This window comes from Poeciliopsis prolifica, unplaced genomic scaffold, assembly GCF_027474105.1.
Source record: "Poeciliopsis prolifica strain line A6 unplaced genomic scaffold, Auburn_PproV2 SCAFFOLD003, whole genome shotgun sequence".
In the NCBI taxonomy this organism is placed as follows: domain Eukaryota; kingdom Metazoa; phylum Chordata; class Actinopteri; order Cyprinodontiformes; family Poeciliidae; genus Poeciliopsis; species Poeciliopsis prolifica.
Window position 1 is genome coordinate 18,370,870 of NW_026562378.1, and position 24,136 is coordinate 18,395,005.

At 35.2% G+C, this 24,136-nt stretch overlaps 2 protein-coding genes across 2 annotated transcripts in view; both read right to left on the bottom strand.

The window, feature by feature from the left end:
* Nucleotides 1–481: 481 nt before the first annotated feature.
* soat2 (sterol O-acyltransferase 2) lies at nucleotides 482–16,824 on the bottom strand. The gene is made up of 16 exons (XM_055027210.1): nucleotides 16,645–16,824; nucleotides 15,106–15,192; nucleotides 14,795–14,850; nucleotides 14,450–14,589; nucleotides 14,297–14,350; nucleotides 13,768–13,875; nucleotides 10,800–11,082; nucleotides 10,556–10,631; nucleotides 9,844–9,928; nucleotides 9,357–9,402; nucleotides 8,952–9,081; nucleotides 8,471–8,568; nucleotides 6,222–6,320; nucleotides 5,953–6,088; nucleotides 4,429–4,574; nucleotides 482–2,518 (listed from the first exon to the last, which is right to left on the bottom strand). The coding sequence occupies exons 2-16, from the start codon at nucleotides 15,182–15,184 to the stop codon at nucleotides 2,462–2,464; spliced, it is 1,593 nt and encodes a 530-aa protein (XP_054883185.1). The 5' UTR covers nucleotides 15,185–15,192; nucleotides 16,645–16,824; the 3' UTR covers nucleotides 482–2,461.
* Nucleotides 16,825–17,963: 1,139 nt separating this feature from the next.
* kif5ab (kinesin family member 5A, b) overlaps nucleotides 17,964–24,136 on the bottom strand; it is a 78,685-nt gene continuing 72,512 nt past the window's right edge. Inside the window, exons 28-29 of the mRNA XM_055026949.1 lie at nucleotides 24,033–24,133; nucleotides 17,964–21,788 (exon numbers count right to left, since the gene is read on the bottom strand). Of these exons, the coding sequence (XP_054882924.1) occupies nucleotides 24,034–24,133 (100 nt within the window). The 3' untranslated portion in view covers nucleotides 17,964–21,788; nucleotide 24,033. The remainder of the gene's footprint in view (nucleotides 21,789–24,032; nucleotides 24,134–24,136) is intronic.

Sequence of the window (24,136 nt, forward strand, 5' to 3'; positions counted from 1 at the left end):
ATCGTAACAATTTCAGAACATTCTGGAGGCAGGACAACAATCCCATCTGCTGGATGAGGCACATTTGGTTTGCTTTGCAACATTTTCCATTGTTAAGTATGTAAAACCAGAACATTTCTTGTGGTTGCTGTCATTTTTGCATTATAAAAACCAAATCAGGCTCAACTCAAGATCCTACAAGCTTTGTAAAGTAACTATGTCTGAAAGAAAAACGAATCTAAAACTGTATGGTCTTTTAATTCTGGATTACTGGATTTTAATCATGAAGAAGATAATTCTAATATTTTGAATCTTTGTCACTCCCTGGTAAAATAAGTAACTTAACCCCAGTAATGCTAGTATTTTACTGTTTAAAAATTTGCACTTTTCCTTCATCCTACATTTATTTTCTTTATATCTCAGTGTTAACGAGCAAATTAGGATTTCTGAAAAAGGTGAATGATTTCAGAATTCAGACATGCTGCATTTTATTGTGCCGTTACAGACAGAGTAATAATCTTAAATATTTGTTTATTTTGATGATTATGTCTTAGAGCTGTTAAGAAGCCCATTATTCAGTTTCTTTACAATTTTAATGTTACATAGGATTAAAAAACTAAAAATTAAATACAGAAATGTAATGCTAAATCTGCTGACAGGACTGCTGTCACTGACACCCTCCATTAGGAAGGTAAGCCAAGAAAGAACATTTATAAAGAAGCAAGCTTTTTGCAGATTGAGATATCCAACACATTGAAAGTTGAGTGGAAGAAAAACATGTTTTACTAAAAGGTCACAAGCAACATAGATAACTGCACTTTTTAGAAGATTGTAAGACCGCATTCACAACTCAAAGCCAACAAAGCAAAGTAACAGAGATACAATCTTCTTTTAAAGCATCTGGGGCTTCCTGAACACTTAAGCAGAGCCAAAGACAGATAAAGCCACTACTGCACTGAAGAAGTGATGAGCAAGTATTCTGTACAGTACATGGACATACTTTTAAGTACTTTCTAGTATGCTGAACACTTGAAATTTCTGAATCTATGAGTAATATCACTTTTATTTTTGTTATCAATCACTTAAACTTTTTACAGATTTTCTAATAATTTGCTGAGACGCACCTGTAGATGAAGGTGTTTATTTTAAAGAAGAATATTTTAGATTTAGTAGAAAGAGCGAGAGAATACAGTTAAAGTTTCAAAGGTCTTCTGTCAGTATAAGTGACAAGTGCTGCAAATACTATAGGCAACATGATACAGGAACTGGACTGCAGTTCTGTTCGGTTTGTCTATGTTATTGTGTCTGTCCCTATGAAACAGACTGAATAAATAAATCTGAACATGTTAAGTTCTCTCATATGACGCCTTCGCTCTGCCCCCATGTGGTCAAAGAGAATGAACTCAGAATCTCCGGCAGGATTTGTTTAGATTCAGATTTCTTTTTATGACCTTTATGGTGTCAGTGATTTATTGTCTGATAACTGCATCCATAACAGAAACCAAATGTGCAACAAACTTTTCAGAGTCAGATAAAATGTCCTTGGCGATTTAAAGAAATATCAAACTACCAGTGATCACAAACTTTTGTGAATAATTATAAACACAAATCTAATGTATTCTACACTTCCCTAAAAGCTGCCCAGCATTTACCTCGCTGAGCTCTTTTATTGTGCGCCATCAGTTTACAGAGCATTACATCACTAATGCAAACACTGTACCAAAGTTAATCCTCTCCTTCCTGCATGATGCTGCAGGCAGGAAGAGGCTTTGTGGCATGCTGATAAGACACCACAGAATGTGGTTGGTTGGCTGGTTTACACAGCCGCTCCACCAACCAATCCCTGCCAGGGAAATGTCAAACATGTCAGAACTAAAGTTGTGATGCGCTCTGCTGGCCAGAGGCACCATCAGGTTCAAGGCCAGTTTAAAGATGCTTCAAAACTGAAATGATTTTTTTATAGAACTGAAACAGAAAGTGTAGCAAAAAACATAGTAATGTTTTTAATACAAAAACAGTAAAAACAATAAGCCATTAAAAGGGAAATTGTGCTTTAAGGCTCAAGAGATGTAAATTTCAAAAATTAAAGTTCAAAGGGATACAACATATAACTATAGACAGCTAGAACTCTCTGGAAATACAGTACTTATTCCCTTATATAAATTATTGTTTATGTGACCAGTCTAATATTACATGAAGTAACATAATTACATGGCCCACTTCAAAACAGCAGCACATACTTTTAATAAGTGGTCATCAGTTTTCTGGTGTAATGTTGTTCTGTCTCTTTGTGATCAAAGAAAACAGTTAATTGAAAAGAACATCTTAAAATTACTAAGTAACAAAATGTTTTTATGGTTGTCTGTACAAAATTTAATTCGCACATGTTTCAAGTTTTCTTCTTCCTTGCTTGCTTTTCCTTCTTTTCAGTCCATTTTCCAGCTTCATTCATGTTGAATCCATTTTAGGGAGAAATGTGGCTTCATGTCTGGTAGCTGCAGGACCAGGATCGAGGCATCAACAGCTCCCACAAACTATCCTGTTTGTGAAAAATGAAACAAAATATTTTTAAAAATCACAAACAATACCAATTTTTTCATGTTGCTTGTTTTTTTTTTATTTAAATTTTTATGTTAAGTATTTGTTCTTGCCATGTAACTAATTTTTAGACAAATTTGTGGTGAACTTCATAATTTTATGTTCACGTTAACCCATCTGTCATGCCAGTCCTCTAAGCAATATGTTTACTTGGTTTCTAAAGGTTAAATCCTCATGAATTTTTCCCACATCTGCCATTCTTCCATTGATTTGTGTGTACACTGAAAATGTTTTGCTCCAGATTATGGTAAAGGATTTTCTGCACATCTACACCAACACAATCTTCCTTTTATGTTATAACAAATAGGGAATAAGCAAATAAAAAAGCTGGGATGATGAAATCCTTTGCTTCCCTCAGTTTCCTCTTATAGTCGGCACAGATGTGTGAATCTTATCTGACATAAAGTTTCTTGACTGTGAATCTCATTGCTAGTTCCACATCAGTTGGCATGTCTATAGCAAAATGTGTAAAAAGGCCTTAAAATAAATTCATGTTATGTTGCAGTAGAAAACATCACACAAAAAAACCTGGAAACGTAATCAAACATTCAATCTGAGCACATTTATTCAGTGGACAGAAAATACATCATGTTGAAAAATAACTCATTGTCAGGTTGTTTTTGTGTTTTGACTTTTTTTTCAGTCTACTTTATAACTGTGTTCTTTAGTTCCTTATTTTGATGACATCAGCCTTGATTCAATTTTACTTTATTTCAGTTCTTTCTCAGTGAATGTAGGTTATTATGCTTAATTTATTCATTGTGTGTGTCTTGTGTAGATAGTTTGATACATTTCTACTTTTGAGTTATTGTGGAAGAGCCAAAGAGTCAGGTTGGAAATTCCTGGTCTAGTATGTAAAGGCTTAATATGTAGAAATGTACTTCATGTCTACTATTAAGTATCATGGTGGATCAGTGATGCTGTGGGCCTTCTTACTTTCTAAATGCCCTGGAAAACTTTCTAACATCATCGTTGTTTCTAAAAACACACAAGATTGTAAATAAAACTCCAGTGGCCTCTGACAGAAAATTAGAAACAGGCCATCACTGAAGATATTGAAATATGGCAAAATGTCAATAGATGTGGTGCAACAGATACAAAAGCAGGATTATTGCTTGATAATTTCAGTCCTGAAACTAAGATCTTGTAGAAAATTAGAGCAAAGAAAGATGGCTTACAATCTCTCTGTCTCTCTCTTTCTCTCTTTCTCTCTCTGTCTCTCTCTCCCTCCCCCTCTCTATCTCGATCTCTCTATTTATGCAGCAACCTTGTGAAATGAGAACATTAAGTGCTGTGTTCTTGACAAAATCAGGTCATACAAACTGTTCGCTGTAAGACTGCCAATTCAATGTTACACAAGATTTGTAAAAATATTTCTGAATAAATTTCAATTCTGAATTTTTCTAAATTGTGTGAGATTTTACAACAAAAGCAATGCAGTGGAATATATTGTGCTATTTTATACATCCACACGACTGTATAGTATGCTCATGTGGTAGTCGTGCTTTTTTTTTTTTTTTTTTTTTTACAATCCATTTGATCCAGTATTAATGCCAGTCAGTTTATTGACCAGCTGGCCTACTTTTCATTTATCTAAAACACGGGTCAAAGTTTTGCCTAATGATCTCTTTAATCAAGAACTTCTTCATTAATATGATGTAAAATGTATAAACTCAATTCACATGGTAAACCTTTTGTGTATATATCCATATCAAAATATAAAACAAAATGTTATATTAATCTACTAAGTGATATGATCTCATATGTAGCAGCTACTCATACTGTAAAGGAGTGTAAAAACATTTCTGAAGCAGTGTCAGCATATTTTCCACCTTTAGCTAGAGAACATACCCCTGCTGGTGGGCAGTGTATCTGGGCGTACCACTCCTGGCAGTACAGACACACCTGGACACCCTGACCCAGGAAGAGACACGCCCACATGATGACATTGAACACGGGGCTCTGTCGCTTATCGGTCATGGTAAAGTTGAAAGCCACTAAAAGAAAAGGACATAAAGGTGGTTAGTGATGATAAATGCAGTTAATCAGTAATGCTTTGTTTGAGTTGTGCCTGAGAGACAAACAGGTGAAAGGTGAAAACTCAAAACTACAACAACCTAGTTGTAATTTACTGTTCTCTTGAGAAAAAAACACAAAACAACAGAGAAACCGTGTGTAGTGTGAGCAAGGCAACCAGCATTTGATTACACTGTGATAACAGATGAAACAATATGGAGCTAATTTGTACATAGCTTATAAACTATTTAAATCTCACTCTGTAATTTTGCCCTTACACTGAGGGCTTCTTAGAAAGAATGTTAAAGAAACATCTGTTTCCATCTGACTGATTAAATATCTGGTGTTTTCTGTTTTTGTTTCATTCCTTTCATGATAGCTGCATATGAAAATAGATAGGCATTTACCCTCATCTGGGCACATGCTGTGCATGAAAGCTGGTCGTACTAGAGTGCAAAAAGAAATGAATCAGCCTACCCCACCACATCTGTTTTAACCCGGTCACTGATTAAACTTTACTCCAGCCTTCTTTGACCAAAAATCCCGTTATCAGACGAGTCACTCAAAGCCTGTCTGAGGATTTCTGTTTTAGAAAAACTATTTGTTGCAGGTTTTGAGTCACTTTAGTTGTATAATAGGTTATACGACTTTGATATAATGCTTGGACATCTATACTGTAGATGGTTTAGAAAAGTGAGGCTTTGAGCTGCTTCCATTCATCGCTGGTAAGAAAGAACCACTGCACTGTGGTCTGGTGACACAACTGTTTGTAGAAAATAAAGTGCTGATGATTGCCTGAGTGGATCAGAGTTGCAAAGCTGGTCAGAACTGGAGCAAAAATATCTAAATGCTGGCAGAAGATTTGTGGTTTGTATTTGAATTTTTGTGACGAGTATTTGGTTGTTAATCTTAAGAGATTTAAAAGACACAAAGTTCTTTTAAATCCCTGGGAAGGGGGATGTGCTGTTGGGCCACCAAGTTCACTTGGCAAACTGGTAATTAAATCTGTGCATTATAAACTCACATTTGAGCTGGAGATCTTACTATGGCCTATGTTTTGATGCTCAAAGTGTTTTGTACGTAACACTATCACCCCCTGGAAACATTTGGCTGTCTCTTCAGATTCCATGTGGTTCCTTTCTTTCCGGCTTTTGTTTTGCATAATTCCTGAGGTACAATACTGAACACTGTTAAAAGGGGGACTTTAAAAAGCACAGTGTTTTGTGTAATAAGTGAAGATTATTTATTGGAAGAAAAAGGCCAACTCATATTTGAATTTTTCTCAATATTTTGGTCTTAAGATGCATAACGATACTTCTTGTTTTCTAATTCTCTACATGTTTAAGTACATTTCCTTACCTCCAAAAACTGCAAAGAGACAGAACATGACAGGATAGAAGAAGCCAAAGCCCATGGCCAAAGCATATTCATGGACAACTGCAGAGACAATGAACACGGACAGCATGGCTGCTGCTCTGAATCTTCTGTTGGACAGCTGCAGAGTGCGAGAGAGCGTGTCAGAGAGAGTGTTTGGGTCAGGCTGGATCAGACACCAAAAAGCTTTTCATCTCAGGGTATGCTACTTTTGGAGCATCAGCTGTAATCCTCAACACAGACAATCTGCTTACCCAGAGGAAGTCTCTGTATCCGTAGTAGTACAACCAGTCGTGAACCACTACGTTCCAGGTTCGATAATAGTTTGCAAAGGACGTAGAGTTCCACCAGTCCTGGAAAACAAAAACCAATTCAGTCGCTGGATCAAATTAAAATACTTTTTTGTTTTGCTCTTTTTGAAGTCTGAATAACACCTGAAAGCCCTGCAATTAATCACCAACAAGAATATAAAGGATTTCATATTGTTTTCAGGTTTTGCACTCACAGAGGCGAAACACTTTGATCTTTATGAACGTGTTGAAGCATTTCAAATCAATGATGGCTTTACAGCTCCACTGGCTCAATACTTTGAAGGTCATGCTTGGAGCTGAATTATTGTCTTGATTTCTGTGCAATAAACTCAATTGCCACAAGGAGGGACTTTTAATGGGTTAGGTTTTTTTTCTCTTTCCTTTGCATAATTTAATTTCAGTTTAAACAAAAGCCAAATGGTTAAGTGAGTGCCTTTTACAGCTCAGCTTGTCTCCAAAGTCATGTTGTCTCAACTAATAAAATAACCTCACTTCAGAAACATGTGCAGAATGAAATTAATTTCTTGTACTAACATCTGTAGTAGCACTAACAAGAAGGTCAAATTAACAAAAAAGGTAAAGGAAAACTACATAATCTGCAGTCAGATCATGTTGATTTGGCTGTTTTAAAAAGGCATTTTCCACCCCAGATAATGTTGGACAATGTTAAGAATAATGTTGGCTCGAGAACTGAAAAGTGCTTCTGCATTTAAAACAGTTTTTGCCAAAATTTATAACTACACAAGAAAAGAAATGAACTCGGATGGATGTCAAAACTAGAGTCATACCACAAACGTTGGAAGTTATTGTTTTATTCTGATTTGTTCTGAATTACTACCTACAACAAACAGTTTTGACAACCTGTGTTGCCTCCTGGAATACCATCTGGTAATATTCACTCTCTCTTTAACTCTGACCACTGTTGTGTGTTTCTTGGTTTTTATGAGGCTGCTGATTTGAAGCTGTAAGAGTTTGAATAGTTTTGGAAAATACTGTAACTTTGTTCTAAAATGTCAAATCAAAAGAAAAAAGTAGAAGGATGGCACAACAACGGGGAAGCCACCTGGCATAAGCAACAAGATGAACTGCACACAGTCTGTAGTAGGTCAGGGGTGTCAAACTTCAGTCCTTGAGGACCAACGTACTGCAACTTTTAGATGTCCCTTATCCAACACACATGAATAAAAAGGCTGATTTACTGTGTTATTAAATGCTGCAGAGCACTTCCTGTTTTCAGTTCAGGTGGGATAAAAAAGACAAATATCAAAGATTATAGCATACATTGAACTAGATGTTTAAAAGTAAATTAAATGGATGTAATTTGAGGTTCAATGTGTAAATTATTTAAGAAAACTAATTTATATTTTTATTAGTTTATGGGTGTGAATAAGCACATGTTTGTCTTACATGAATTGCTATTCTTCTAATTTAATTAGGTAACAACAATTGCAATGTATCTATTGCACTCACAATAAAGGTTATGTTTTGTTTACTTGCAGTCAGTAGATATGTTTAGCATAATTGTTATCTAAAGCAAAAGTGGATTTACTCACAAACAAATTCAAAATTCTTGAGTAAGGAAAATAACTATAAATATTAGAAAAATAATGTGTTTTATTGATATTTTATCAATAAAATACATAATTGGTTGAAAAACCTGTTGAAAGGTTCTTTCAGGAGTATTGATCACCCTTTTATAATTTTAAAGAGTCAATACTGATTTTAAATGAATGTTTTGGTGGCTGAATTTTTGAGGTTGAACAATGTCTCTGATTCATTGTTGTCCAAGAATTATTTTTACTTGTTTAGATGCAGAATAGAGGCATAAAGGTTCGCTATTAAAGATCTGTGACATAAAGCACCAACTTTTCTATAAAGTTCTTGTCTTGCATCAACCTCAAGTAATTCCTCATTCATAGCTACCAGTGTTAGAAAAGTTGTTAAAATGTTGAGAAGGACTAATGAGGTTAGAGTAAAATTCTTGAAGCAGAATGTGCAAAAATGTTGTTTTTTCAGAAAAAGCAACACCTATCAATAAAACAAGTTTGTAAAGTGTTTGGGGGATTTTCCACCCTGCTGCTCCAATTTCATTTGTCATCAATCTTTTTTCCCTACTTGGAAAAGGAAACAGATTTGCCAATAATACTTTCCCGGGAGAGAGGTGGTGTGACAGGAAATCAAATATCACACACCTTGTAGAACATCCTGTCAGCAAAACGCAGCAGCTCCCCGAAGAGATTGAGCCAGCAGTGCAAAAAGGCAAAGAAACACAGCAGGAGGAGCATTATTCCTGAAACACAACGGAGAAAAGGAGATCCTGAAATGGGCATCACTCCCAGGAACCTTAGAGGAATTGAAACTTAACACTTATCTTTTAATATCAGCACTCTAAAAGCTCTTCACTTTATAGGAGTGGTAAACGAGCCAACCTTTAATTACCTGTGTCTGTTTTTATAATAGCATCTTTAATCTTATCACTGAATAAAACACACTAGAGACTGCACTTAATGGGACGTAATATATTTATCCGTACAAACCCATTGGAGGTCCAAGATGTTAAAAGCAAGAACAGATGTTACAAGTTAATTAAGAGATCAATTGTTTTGTGTGTATGGCAAATAAGCATAGTAATTTTTAAACATGTGTGTGTAGATATTTTACTGTGTAAAATACCTGGTAATATGGAGTTAAATACAGCAAGAACCATTGTTCTTTTGCTAAAAGGTTGATTGGTCTCCGGTCTGAAGACAGGTATACAAAGTCGCACCAGGATGAAATACCCATAAAATAGGCATCCAAAAATCTATGATTAGGAGTTTAAACATGAATACAGTGAGACAGAAATAATGCGAATGAGACAAGATAATAAAACCTTATATTTGGTATTTGTTATAATAAGAGGTTACATTATGAAATGAAAGGATATAGGTCAGCTGTCACAAAATACACAGACATGTTTTTCAATACCATTACTTGCCACAAGGCCATTACTTACCATTACTTGCCACAAGGCCTTCCTCATGAGGTTTTACATGTTTCTACCACACACTCATTGAATGTAAAAACTGCTAAAGTTACCTTCCCAAGAGTAACAGCAACGTATTTCCAACGTATTTGTCCATTTCTGTGGATAAAAGACAAAATGCAAAAAAAGTCTAATATTGTGCTCTACAATACAGCATAGTCGAGTGCAAACCTCACAACCGTTTATGTTCAATTGAACATCTAACTAATTGTTTGCTAGATACTATTTATAGATGTTGCAGAAAATTAGTGAAGTTCTCTGTGAGCCCTTTCATAATCAGTCAAAGAACAATTGATTGTTTCTTTAATATTTAGAAACAATAATTTCTACCCCATCTGCTATGGGGTAGATTAAATTCTTTGAGTGTTTATGGCTGTGCTAAAGGGTCTGTGGTTTACTTCTGTTTTTCATAAGGCTTTCGACGTCAAAATGCTTCTCATCTTTGGTTTCAGCTTATTTAGTGTGCGTTAAATTAAATGTGCTTTACAAATGAAACTCACATTGCTGTTAGTCTAATTCAAACCAGATGAGGTGCCTTACCGAGGATAAAATTCCCTGTAGATGAGTGTTGGACAGAAAAGGAAGTACAAGTAGCTGGAAAATGTTGGAAACCTAGGATGTTCTCCTGGAAGAAAATGCCATTTTGGTTAATATTGCTGTGATGGACAAAATACTGCTTCTACAACATCAGTTATTGAAATTTCTTTCGGAAAACTGAAAACCACAGTCGTATGCTTTAATTCTTCCCTGTCTTCAAAACTGAATGGTACATAATCAATCAAATAAAAACCATTAAGCCATAATATAAAACTGCTGACCCAATGCCTATTATTTGTTCTTTGAAACAAAAAAAATATATATATTGTTTAAAATTATTTTAAAATAGTGTTGAAAGCTTTTCAGTTCTTCATTGGGGGGAAAATTGTGAGCTGCCACTTCAACAGGCACTCAGAAAAGCTGTCTTTGTGTGAGGAAATATTTCAAATTATGGAATTTTATTTTTTTTTTACTTAAAATTACATTCTTTATGAGCAACTCATGGACCATCATCAGGATCCACGTTATTTATATGTGTGCTGTTGTTTTTATTGTAAGGTTCAATGTTTATTGTAAGGTTCAATGTGAGCTATATTCCCAGTAACCTGCTGCTTAGTTTCAGTCATTTTTCTCCTGTGTCTTGGAGTGCCACTGTGAATAATGGTAACGCCTGCGGAGTAAATACACCAGATATCGAAACACCATGGTACATTACCTTGCTTTGGTGCGTTCTTCAGGATGACAGGGGCCGTTTCTCTAATAAACGAGTAGGTCTTCATCAAGAATCGAATCTGAGGAAATTTAATAAAATCATAATCAAAGTTCCTGCACTGAATGTTTCAATTTTCTGCAAGAGAGCAGCAATAGCTGGGAATGTCAATAAGGAGCCTGTGTCAGATGAATAAACAGCCCTCTCTAACAATGCATTCTTAGAAACCTTCACACAGCTACACACTTACCTGCTCCAAAATCACAATAAATCGAGACGCTGGAGGCAGCTGGTGATGCACAACCGTGTAGATTGGGAACAGTCCAAGCACGCAGGTCTGTATGGTAGTAAAGATCAACCCTGCGCCCAGAGTGAGCCCCAACTTGGAGGGGAATTTGTGGTACAACGAGCCCCAAAACTCCAGGATGAAGTAAGGAACAAAGAGGGTGTAAACAAACATGGCAAGCCAAGCCCAGGTGACCGTCCCCAGTTTCCCAAAGGCATAGAACAGCAGGTCGAACTCCAAAACTAACCTGAATGTGGAAAATAAATCAAGTGTAAACATTAGGGGATAAAAGTCAAGCGAGAAGGCTCTAACCTTTTCATATATGTGTAAAAACACAGACTCTATCAGGCATAATTGATTTATAATTAAGATTTTCATAACAAAGCAAATATAATAAATGATGAGAAGTAACAATTTAAAATATCCCCTTATTTTATAATCACAGATGTTTTGTTCAGTTCAGCACAAGAACAAAATAATTTTTTTCAATTTGTCTGTTTACCGCATTAAAATCCATGTTATCTGAGGGTAAAATTATCTGATAATTGGGTGAGCTCATTTTTAGCTTGTTCTCAGATGAAAAAAAAGATACAACTGCAAACAACAAACAAAATCATTAGTGAGTAGCCCAAAGCAACGGGAGGAGAACCCAGAAGGATTGATTATGCTATCTTCCTCTGCCAGACGAGCAGAGAGAGCAGTGAGGGAAGCAGGGAGGGACACAATGAGGGAAAACAGAAGGAAGAGTGGAGAGAGAAGTTTTTAAAAGGCTTCAGGGCATAAATGAGTTCCACTAGAATTGTTTCAGGGTTATAGAGTTTGAGGCAGGGCCATGACCATAAACATTTCCATCCAGACAAAAGCACAAACGTGTGATAAATAAAATAAAAACCTGAATGTTTTCCTCTTGTGGAGAAGAGATGTGGTGGCTCTGTTAGGCAGGCTGTAAGGTTTTATTGCCCCCCAATTAATTAACTGTGTTCTGTCAGACCAGTAGTTCCAATATAATCATACTGTATCATTTTCCTATGGATCTGCAACTGAAGGGAGTCCAGGAATTACATAAACCCATCTCTAACATAAACATCAACCCATTAGAAATGGGGTGATCTCTAATGCAAATCAATATGCGCTATACAGAATATGTTCATTACATTTTTTGCATCATCCTGAGGCAATGAGAATTTAGTGCTGCTTGTTTTAAGCTCCTTCCAGAATGAGTTGTTTTAGGGCTTCTTGTTTTAGGGCTTATTGTTTTGGCTAGCTTATGCTGGCCAAAGTGCACTTGCAAGTGAAAATGACTGCAAACAGATGCACAATTATACAACCATACATCTTTGAAAATAAAAGAAGAACCTCCAACACAGCCAACAAGAATGCATTAAATGGTTTCTAAATTTTAAGCAAACAACAAAACTCCTCTGTAGCACATTTAGCAGTAAAATCAGCTGCACAAATTTACTGGAGCTCAGATAAGAAATGGACTGGGCCTGCTGGGATTGGTAGGTAACAGGCTTGACTTGGCTGGGGTTGCTAGGTGAGGGGCAGTTCCTGCTGATTTCTGACGTTACCTTCTGGAAGATTCGGAATCGGCTCACTTGCAGGTTCCAAAAAACAAATTATTGCCAGAAAACTGGTTTTTTCAAGCATTTGGGATGTTTTTAGAAGCAGTAGAAAACCAAATGAAAGTAAAATCATACAAAATGTGAATTTTGCATAATAAGTTCCTCTTAAAATTCAGGGAAGGATTAAAAGCTTTACAAAGCACATGAGAATACAGTAAGGTAGCTGGATTTTGAGAATACAGCTCTTTACTGTGATCAAATGCATATGGAAAGTGTTTGGGACATAAAGTTTTGAAAATTTTATAACTTCGATATTTGGCATTGCTGGATCCCTTTCTTCCTTCAAAGGAAGAAAACGACAGACATTTCAAATCTTGACTGCAAATTTTACATGAAAAGCTGGAAAACATTGTTTTTATGACTTTGACATGCAGTTTGCTTGGAAACTTTGATGTTTGGGCAATTTGTTTTAGTAAAGATTATGTAATTATTTGAACTCAATGCCATATTATTATATTGTAAATGTAACGGTTATGTTTTTAGATCAGAGTATTTTTCACTTTGGCTGCAATACTTTGACTTTTATGTAACAAGCAAATATTGATGCTGCAAAATACTACATTTTGTTTTTCTTCAGTTTGTCAGATTAAATTGACAATAAAATGAATGAACATTTTTTTTAGCTAGAAAAATAAAACCTTTTGAGAGTTTGGTAAATTAAGTTTCAAGTTTACATTTAAACATTTCAAAGCTAGCAAAATATGCAGTTTCATGAACTACTTTAAAATGACAACCTTTTGTAATTCTACTACAGGACTAATGCAATTTTATTATGATAAAAAAGTAATAAAATCACAGTAACCATTTTAGATATTTTCTATGTTATTTTAAAGAAATTAGAGTTAAATCAAATTACAGTAATATAGAAATAAAAATTACAGTAAACCTGCAATAAAATCACAGTATAACTGTAATAAAATTGCAGTAAGGTTTCTGTAAAGTTACTGTAATTTCTCTGACATAAAAATTTAAGCAGCTGGCTGGAAACCTGCTGCCAGTAAGTTACTGTAAATTCTACAGTGACTTTTTCTTTTTTACAGTAAATACAACAAATACAGTTCATTAAATGGTTTGGTGGAAATTAAAACACTATATTAAGTAGTATAGTCTTGAAAATTTGGCTACTACGAAAAAAGAGGTTTTTAACAAATGTTTTCTCTTTCTCATGCTGAATGCAGGAAAATATAGAAACATGTTTTATGCTTCAATTAAACCTCCACAGTCTTGCAGAAGCATGATGAGAAAGACAGTGATTTTCTCTATTAACTTATCACTTCCTAGTAAATAAATAAAATTTTACCACAGACCTGCCCTGGTCAATGTAGTCAACAGCCAAAGTGCTCAAACAGAAGATGAGGAGCACAGCAATAAACATGTGGTAGATGGTCCTAATGTGGCTGATCTCAAACAGGTCACTTAGGAAAAGAAGAAAACACAGACAAAATCAGTAATTAAGTCTGACACATCTACACAAATTGTATTAAACTATACAATAAATCAATTACACTTTTTGTCTTGGATTAATTGGATTGAATAGAATTTTTTTTTTTTTTGAAAAGTTGCTCTAAATGAAATTTGCTGTGAATTGGCACTACATAAACATTTTTTTTAATTATTATTCAATAGGGTGTGATCAGTCATGTATACACAATCATATACCACTACATGGATTGGTCGGCAACTTGGAAATAGATAAACTGGGATTAAGGTTCGAATTGCAAGACTTCTACACTAGGTTCTCACTTTTTACAGAGGAAACAATCAACACATTAACATGTTTAGTCCTAAATATTAAACTGCTTGTGACAGTTATATTTTTGCTCTGCTGTTACTCACTCCAATAGAGATGCTCGCTCCAAAAACACTTTGCCATCATCCATCCTTTGAGATCTAAGAAAAACCAGACATGACTTAATCAAATGCATGTTCCTCCAACTGTTTAGTAATCAGAGTATTTGTATTACAAATCAACATGTATATCTGTCTCACTTGGATGACTCTTTTGTTGTGGTTTTCCCATTTGGTGCAGATTTAAGGTGGGCAGGAGGCTCGATACACTCAGTCAGGGCTTTGTCAATAATATCTCTGAGATTATCCTGGACCTGCTCTATAACTTTCCCTTTTACTTTCTATGCACAGAAAAGAAAGGGTTTTACTTTTACAAGCTTAAAGAGCACAGTAAAATACAATGTCATGAACGCATCTCCCACTCAGATGATTGATGTCACCATTTCCATGGCTTCTCCTTTGTAAGCCACATGAATGAAATTATACCGTTGTCTAGAAACACTGTTATTTTTGGATTTAAATGAGCAACACTGGTTATATGGTTACCTTCATGTATTTGTTCCACTCAACCAGATCTTCCTGCACAGTTTCATGATTCTTGGCTGCAAAGAGAGGAATAGATGCTGCTCACATTGTTTACTTTGCCCTACAATACATAGCACATCTTGTTCACAAAACTGGAAGAGATAACAGATGAAGGTAACATATTGTTCTGCAGCAATTGGAAATTTTACAATTTGGAAAAACATTGACCTGGTACTGAACAGCTATTGAAAACAGCCTATCCAAAACTCATTATTCCCCAGTAAAGGCTGAAAACATCAAATCACTTCCTAGAAGTCAGAGTTTGTATATACCTTGATTGGATTTGGACTCTTGCTGACGAGCCTTGGTTTTCCGATGCCAAACTCCATTGGAAGCTTCTGAAGAAGTCATGATGAAAACTGAAAAGAAAACAATATAGCTAGCGGCAAAGAACAAAAATGGATCTCTGGTCATAATGAACTGACACTACCTGAATAAATTGTATCATTTACAGTCCTGTAAAATCGCTGCTAATTTGTGAAACATCTGGATATTGTAACCCATTTGGAAACCATGAAAATCTTGCCACATTCATCATTATATTTTCTATTTTTTCTGGAACATTTCTGTCAGAATAAAAACTCTGGGAGTTTTAAACGATAGTTACCCCATGACCGATTATCTATAGGTCGAGCTGAGAAATGTAAACAAATGATAAAGCTCCCTGTCACTATAGAAGGTTAACATTCTCTGGATGTGACCCACTGGAGAGAGAGACAGATTTGAGGTAAATGACATTTAGTGACCTCATTTACTAATCTGTGCTGTTTGATCACTCCTCATGAGAAATGCCAATTTAGCAGATAATCTTTGTACACTTGCTCAGATTATGCTGCAGATAATGTGGTGGTTCAGCATAAGTGACAGAGAAAAGCAGTTACTTTATGTAATGACTCTGATTTTAATTTTGGATCGTGTGATCTCCTTTTTCTTTCACAACTATTTCCCCTGAATCATTTATTATGAGATGATGCAGTTGGCTTAAGCCAAGGTATGACATTTCTAATAAAATATCATTTACTGGTCTTAATTTATGTAGCATGTGTGCTATTTTTGGGTAGTTTTGATGTTTGCATGTATGCAGAAAAGATTATTTCAGAAATTAAACCTTAACTACAGGCAACACTATTGGATTGATTCTGCAGTGTTGGAAACAGAGAAACCTTTGAACCCATCGCTTACATTCTGCCATATCTATTTGAGGGTTATGTACTGTAGCATATATTTGAGGAAATCTCACAGCTTGCGTGGGTGCATTTTTATTATTTATAATCTCTCTTCTGCAGAAAAGCTTCTGCTCTTTGTATCTGAGTACAAAGACCATTATATTAGGAGGAACTAACTGTCACTAGTTAGGGCCAAGCAATATGTGCAATACTATAAATCATAAATATAGAAAATGATAAACAGGAGGACTGATGATACAGAATGTCCTCATATAATTTGGCTGTAACCTTTAAAATTGTGCATGAATCCCTCAGTTTTACTGAGTTAAATATTGCTTAATAAACTAATTTGGTGATGATATGAAACAAACACATCAAAGCTGATGTATCTGTTATTTTGAAAATAAATATTTTAAATATAGTAATTGTTCTATTTATCCTAGAAGAATGAAAAGCTTTAATAATTCTTACTGTTTTATTTTAAAATTGTGATTAGTTCTACAGCCTATAGTTTGCAGATGTGATGCTGACGTTGAACTGAGTGAGGATTCTTCGGCAAACCAGGTTCTAACTAATACAATACAGAAGTAAATCCTCAGACCAACAGATGTCACACTGTAGAGTTTCAGGTAGTTCCTTACTCACCGAGCTCAGCCAGCAGCCAGCAAGATGAACAGCTCGCCCTGCTCCAAACGATGATTCTCACTGAGACAATGTTCCTGGCGAATAATAAATTATGTCTCTCTCGGCTGTTGTGATTCCTGCTCTCTTTACTTCGCTCCTGATTTTATGAACTTTGGCCTTTTGGAACCCAGCCCTGTAAAGGCCAGGTCCTCTGCTGCCCAACTGCTGCTCCTCTGTTGGATGCATGAAGTCATGCAGAGCATTTAAGTTTATTCTAAGCCATCACATAAACATTAAACTATTGTTATTTTAACAATAAGATGACTGTATTCAGTGGGTAATTATAATTTGATTGCGGCAAATGGAAAATTAATTTGCAGCATGTCCTCATATTAAACATGTACATTATATTACACAAAAACAGAAGAGCACAAGTTGCATCACTTAGCATCAGTGAAGGGCAATGTGCAGAGTGTTATTGTAGAGTTATTGGCTTTCATCAATTCTGTACTATGTTATTTTTATGCAGCTTTTCATTCTATTCTGGGAAAATGCTATTCAACTGTAATTTAACTTTAAGTGATATTATCAGACCAAAACAAAATGAAATATGCTGTTGCTATTCTGGAGTTTTTCACGTTTTTATGTAACATTGTTCAGTTTCCTTTCAGTTCATCAACAAGGACAAAACTTTTTTATCTACTGTGATTTTTTTTTTTGCCAGCCATCTTTTTTACCAGTAGATTTGTCTAGCAAGTGGTAAAACTTTATATTTCATTATTACTTTCAAAAGTTGCGACAACAGTAAGCATATTTTCTAACAGAATTTAATAGAAATTATATTCTATAATTTTAGTCAGTAAACTCCAATCCCAGTTTTAATGTCTTAATTTAAGTAAAGTACCTAAGATAGCATGGTGCTCTATTTCAGCAGCACAGAATTAATTGAGGAAATAGAGAAGGTCAACTAGATAGCTAAGGGAAGTTGCATTTTTAGGTAATGTCTAAAATTTATAGATCAAAATCTGTTAGGTGTTTGTCTCCAAATTGTGCTTCAGAGATTAATTTGAATTTCTTTTTTTTTTCTTTTATCTTTCATGATGTGCTCCATTTGACTCTGGCTCTACACTCCTCAGTTGGTTCCGGTGACCTCTCGCCTTGAATTACACATCCTATCCTGAACTTTGACCTGTAATGTTGGCATTCGTAACTGAGATATGAGTTGTGGTGATTTTTTTTTTTTTTGTCTTCTACAAGATCATTTCTTAAAGCAATTTTTTAGCAAAAATAATATATATTTTTTATTTTATGCACCTAAAGTAATTCAAGGAGATACAAAGTTTTTGTCCACAGGATCATATTTATTGAAATGACTTTCCATAACAAAGATGATTCTTTGCAGCTACAGAAGAAAGTACTCCATGCACTAAGCCATAAACAAACAAAGCAACACACAACTATACAAACAAACAGTATCACCCTTTTTTAAAAAATAAAAAAAAAATCTGTATTTCTTATTGTTCACATTCAGAATACAGTGCCACACAAGGTTTGTCTTGCCAGATTTATTTCAGATTGGTTGGTAGGTAAACACAGGCGGCGTAAGAGGAATCTATAATGTTTGTCATAAGATCTGTTTTCACAGTCTGAAAGTAGGTTAACAGTTCAGATTCAGCAAACGGTTTCTGTTGGTTTTTCAAACAAACTCCACTTTAAGTTCATGACCTGAACTGAACAAATGCTACGTAACAGATGATAGGTAATAAAGATGGTTGAGAGTAGTGGATAGATAAATAAAATTAATTCATTCATTAACCTTCCTACTTCAATGCTCCTTTCGCTTCTGACCACTTCTTTATGTCGATAAGCCACTATTTATGATGCTGCCGCCACCTTGTTTCACACAGGGTGGGGTGTAGTCAGGGTGAGCTACTGTGACACAGTTCCACAAGTTTGCTGTGTCTCCTACATGGTTTGTTAGTAACTTTAATGTTAAGACTTTTGCAACTACTTTCTTTTTTTCAAAAAGAGCAATTAATCCACAAAAATAATTGTAAAAATATTTCATACTGCTCTACCAAAAATACATCAAATTTGGCCTTGCATTGTCAGAGAAACTTGCGCTTAATTGGTGTGGCTGCTTTTGCAAGAAATTATATATTTGCTTGGGGTTATTGGTGTATTTATAGTTAGGAGATCACAGCAAATAAAGTTCAGAAAATGCTTTAATTAGAGAACACGCACATGCTTAGACATGATGGTTCAGTTCACCTGGACTCTGTGATCCTGACTGTCTGATCAGGATATCAACAGAGAAATCATGACGTGATGGACAGTTTGTAGATGTTGTCTATTTGTGCATTATGAGACCTTGGGTCCATTGCTTTATCTGCTCAGATATCTCTAACTGCACCCACCACAGTTCTCATAACTTATCTGCATTCTCAAAGGTCAGAAACGTCGCCGAGATGAGATGTATCTGTCAGTGACTAAAACAGGACTCCGTCATCTTCTGATAACCTACAGTAACCCCTCTGTCATATGTTCAACTCAGCTTAAATAGGTTGCAGGTTAGGTCCCCTTTTAAAGATCCCCTACAAGATAAACACCTTTGGTTTCCGCCTGAGGTGGTTGAGCAAGATCAGTCATCACCTTGATAAAATGATAATGCAATTACACTTCCATACATGCATTCAATAACTGGTGAAAATACAAAGTCTTCTTATCGTTACACTAAACAAAAGGCATGGAAAAATACATCTACACAACAAAATACAAATATTTCACATTCAACAACCAGTATAAAGGAAGAAGAATCAGGAAGCAAATAAGTCACATTTCAAATAGAGCAAATAATAAATAATCTAGATCTTTAACGAATTCTTTCAGTATAAAAATAGTTGCTACATTTAAATTTTACTTTGCCATGCTCTGATGAAATTATATTTCAAAATTTAACAGCAGTTTGATGGGAATAATAGACATGTAAATATGTAATAACTACATATTTAGACAATCTTTCTGTATGTTGTTTTTAACTTCTGTTCATATTTGCAGCAGCAAATGATGTGAACCCAAATTATGATGTGTGATGGCAACAAAAGTCAACCACAGAATATCCGATAAGATTTCTTTTGAACATTTGTTGCTCTGTCGTCTTTTTTGGGTATTAGGTTCCTCTGACACTTCATGAGAAAATGCAGATATGAAAACAATGTAAACCAGTTGAAAAAATAATATTTAATCGTCTGTTACTAGTTTTACATTTTCTAAAAAAAAAGAAAGATGATGCAATGGAAGATAAGTTTTCAAGATTTAACATATAAAAGTCTCTGCAGTGCCTTAGAGAAAGTATCCATATCCTTGATTTTGTTCACATTTAGTCACAACTACAAATCAAAATAATTTAGTAATAACTATTTGAAATACGTGGCATGTTTCTGTATTTATCCACTGACCTCGAGACGTTCGATACTTTGAACTAACTTTAAAACCGAACTCGGCTGTGAACCTCTAAAACAAAATGTCTATCAAACAAAATCAAATTAAAATACATTAAAGTTGTGGTTGTAAGGTGATAAAATGTGAAGATGTTCAAAGGTTATAAATATTTTTGCAAGCCACTGCTATGTGGTGTTACGTACAGTGTTGTAAAAATACATTTATCCGTAAAAAGATCAAATATGAAGAATCTTTGTCAAACAACTACAGGTATTGTTTTATCAACCTTGATGCACCAGATGCATACTGAAACTAGAAACAGACTTTAAGGATAGAATTAAAACACGGCTTATGTGTTTTTATCCATCATAAAGGGACTCATATGTTCTTGTTAATGGATGTCAATCTGTCACAGTGTTGTTTCAAAGAATGAGGTAAACATAAATGAAAGTGCTTGGTCAAGAGCTCAACCTTCTCTGGATATGAGGTTTAGCGACATTATTTTCTTGTCTTTAATTTTATTCTCTTTTTTTTTTTTTTGCCAGAAGCTCACATCAACACATTTTCAAAACGCAAATAATCTGAATAAATAATTATTTTGAAAAAAGTCTAATTAATGAAAAGGCTTGAATATTCAGAATCACCAATCACATTGTCTAAGTTTCAAAAGATTGTATTTTAAAATAGTAAATGATATGAATGATGGGGAAAATGGAAAATTCAACTCGTGGCCATGATTCTTATTATATCAAACCAGTTGGTTTGACACAATAATCAAAAAGTGACAACAGCTGATCAGCTGCCAGGTTTCAAAGGTAAACTCTACTAGAGCTCTAGAATAAAAAGAATATGAAGATCGTTTATGGGGTCTGTTTGAAGTAAAAATAGAATTATTACATTATTCATAACATGTTTTCTCAAAAGATGAAGTAAGGGAAAGGAAAAACTGTATTACTTTTATTCTAACAATTACTTTACCTTTCAAAATGAGGGGAAATATATCAATGACTCCCTTTTTTTCTTTTTTAACAACAAACGTAACATGAAGGCTTTTAATTCCCCAAATTAAATCAGAGGAAATTGTCAGCTTCTGACTGAGAAACGTTGAGTAAAGTCCACTGAAATACTGGAGAATATTTTTAGTTTCAGGGATTTTCTTTTAACCATTAACAGATTTCAACACAAAGATCCCTGTACTCTGAAAAATTTCAACGTAAGAGTTCTTTCATCAAAAATAAACATGCCATATAAAGAATAAACATTGATAAAGTGACTATAAGGATCAACCTGTTTCATGTCATATTTTACCTTTTGTATTCTTAGAAACGTGTGTATAGTTTACTAATGATAACAATAACTATGGGGTTGAAAATAGATTTTTTATTGTTTGCCCCTAATGTCAATGAGCACACCCTGGTGGTAACAGATTGCATTGCAGCCCCTCTCTCCCCACCTCTCTATTTTGGGACCGTTCTATTTCAAGTAATAGTGACCGGGTGCAGCAGCAGGTGTAGGCTGGCAGGTATTTGAGATGCAGTGCTTGCCAAACTGTTACCCACACACAGGAAGAAGAAGGAACCAGAGAAGAACAGGCTGAGGATGGGAAACTGACACAAAGAGGGCTTTTTACAGCAGGTGGGTTTGGGGCAGATAAGAGGAATCTGGAACAACATTGATCATCTGCATGCAGATTTACAGTGGAGGCCTCAGAAACATTCGCCTTCCTGCAGAAAGACAACCACACACACATAGAAGTAGAGCGTAAGATTGACAGTCAAATGCATTTGAGAAACACACAAAGAGAAACCTGTGATAGAAATAGGAGACAGCTGCCTGTGAGTCATGCTAACTTTGCCAGAAGGAGTGTGTCAGTTTCTGTCTGGTATCTTAACTGGAAGGCGGTTATGTTTGTAAACTGCACAAGTCTACGGGCAAATTTAGCTTTTGCAGCAAAACTCACTGCATATGGGAAAATAATCCTGTTTTTGATTGATAGGTTCACAGAGCTGTAACAGAACAGAGAACCTTTAGAGAGACTAAATGGTACTTTTTCACTGTCCCTCCTGGAAAAGTATTAAACCTGATTCTGAACCACGAATCAAGCTTTTCCATTTGAGTTGGATCATTTTCAGTCAGGTAAGCACCCAAAAGCGGTGAATGTGAACTATGTGAGGCATGAGGGTCAAACTCTCATTCTGAAGGGTCAAAATGTTGCAAGTCTTAGATGCATCTTTACTTGGAACAAAGCAGGATGAGACCATTAGCAGGAATCAGAAGAAATGGACTAAACACAGAAAAAATTGATTTATCCATCATGTTGTGCCAAACCAAGGATGAAAAAAGAGATGCTGACCTAATAGGATTGATTTGGAGGTTTTTAAATAAATTTAAAAGAATTTAACTTTGACTAGAAATTTCATAGTTTAATGCCTTTAATTTGGAAACTGTTGTAATGTAATCTCAGTAGAGACTCTGCTGCTTATGTCTGGAGTCACATTTAACTGCAGCTGCTAAATAATCATTAAGCAGTGACACTTAATTCGCAATTTTTTATGCATGCTTGTAAGCACAACTAATTTAAAGGGGTAAGGAGGCGTATTGTATATTTTACAGGCACATAGTGCCATTTTGTAGCGCAACATAATAACTATGTTACCTTCAGCTACGCCGTGTTCCAAATTATTATGCAAGTGATATTTTCTTAGATTTTCTGAAATGGTCAATGGAAATGATGGTGAGTATGATTGTATGAACTATTACAGTATAAATCAAATTTTACTGAACAAGGCTCTCCATGAGAACAGTATTTTTTTCAAAAATAAAAATCTCAAAATGCACTGGTCCAAGTTACGATGCACAGCAAATTTTCTAAACATTTTATGGATTATAAAGAACTGCAAACGATCATTCTTTGAATGTTCAGCATTAAGTTGTCACATGTACTAAAATCAAAAGCTATTTCAATCAAAAACATCTTAAGAGACCAAGTTGCATGTTAACATAAGACCCCTTCTTTGGTATCACCTGCACAAATTCTTGCATCCATTGAACTTGTGAGTTTGTGGATAGTTTCTGCTTGAATTTCTTTGCAGGATGTCAGGAAACCTTCACAGAGCTGCTGTTTTGATATGATACCCTCAGATCTTCTGCTTGAGGAAACTCTAAAGGTTCTCAATAGAGTTGAGGTCAGAGGAGGAGGGTGACCAAACCATCAAACCATGAGTTTCTCCCTTTTTTATGCCCATAGCAGCCAATGACACAGTTGGCAGCATGAGATGGTACATCGTCATGCATGAAGATGATTTTGCTTTTGAAGGTATGGCTCTTCTTTTTGAACCATGAAAGAAAGTGATCAGTCAGATCAGTCTTAATGTTCACTATGAAATATTTTTGTATAACTGGACTGCGACTAAGAAATAATCAATGACATTATGATGTTTTTATTTTTTCACAAAGTATCTGAAAGTAGCCTAACTCATTTTTTGTGTCTGTCAGAAATCCATCTGGATCCTACAAAGGCAATGTTATTCTTCATGAAACAGCAATAGTTCCACACTAAGCTATTTACTGGTGGTACCATTAATTTCTATAAGAGCTGGCAATCTGAAATTATATATGGCAGAAGAACATTCCCGCATAGCTCTAGCTCACATTTTTAAGTCATGCTTAATTATAGGCTTACAGTTTTAATTAATTCCCAAGAGCCTATTTTGCCATCCAACCTATGGTTTGCAGAGAAACATACCATTAATTAAAGAACATGCCACTGAGTGGTACCAGTGAAATCCATGCAAAAGTCCTATAGGCCAAATTAATGCAGCTGTAGTTTGCAGACATAAAATGTACAAGATTTGATATTAAAGATTTAAAAACCTGTGCTGAATAGCTCTGACATTTTCTTCATTAATTTCTGATCCATTAGTTTGCACATGAATACTGTTCTTTGATATCACATACTTTATTCTTACCTTAGCTGGCTGAACCCTCATTCTGCAACTTGTAGAGTTTGGCTGCGTCCTGATTGTCGCAGACATCAGTTCTGGGCACAGAATTCACATTCAGACACATGCTG

What these genes read in the sequence shown, in the direction of transcription:
- soat2 (XM_055027210.1), bottom strand. Translation starts at nt 15,184, where the DNA reads ATGACTTCTTCAGAAGCTTCCAATGGAGTTTGGCATCGGAAAACCAAG. An exon ending in TTATTGTGATTTTGGAGCAG is followed by an intron (nt 10,632 to 10,799) that starts GTAAGTGTGTAG and finishes AAATTTCCTCAG; the next exon opens with ATTCGATTCTTGATGAAGAC. An exon ending in TACACTGCCCACCAGCAGGG is followed by an intron (nt 2,519 to 4,428) that starts GTATGTTCTCTA and finishes TTTCACAAACAG; the next exon opens with GATAGTTTGTGGGAGCTGTT.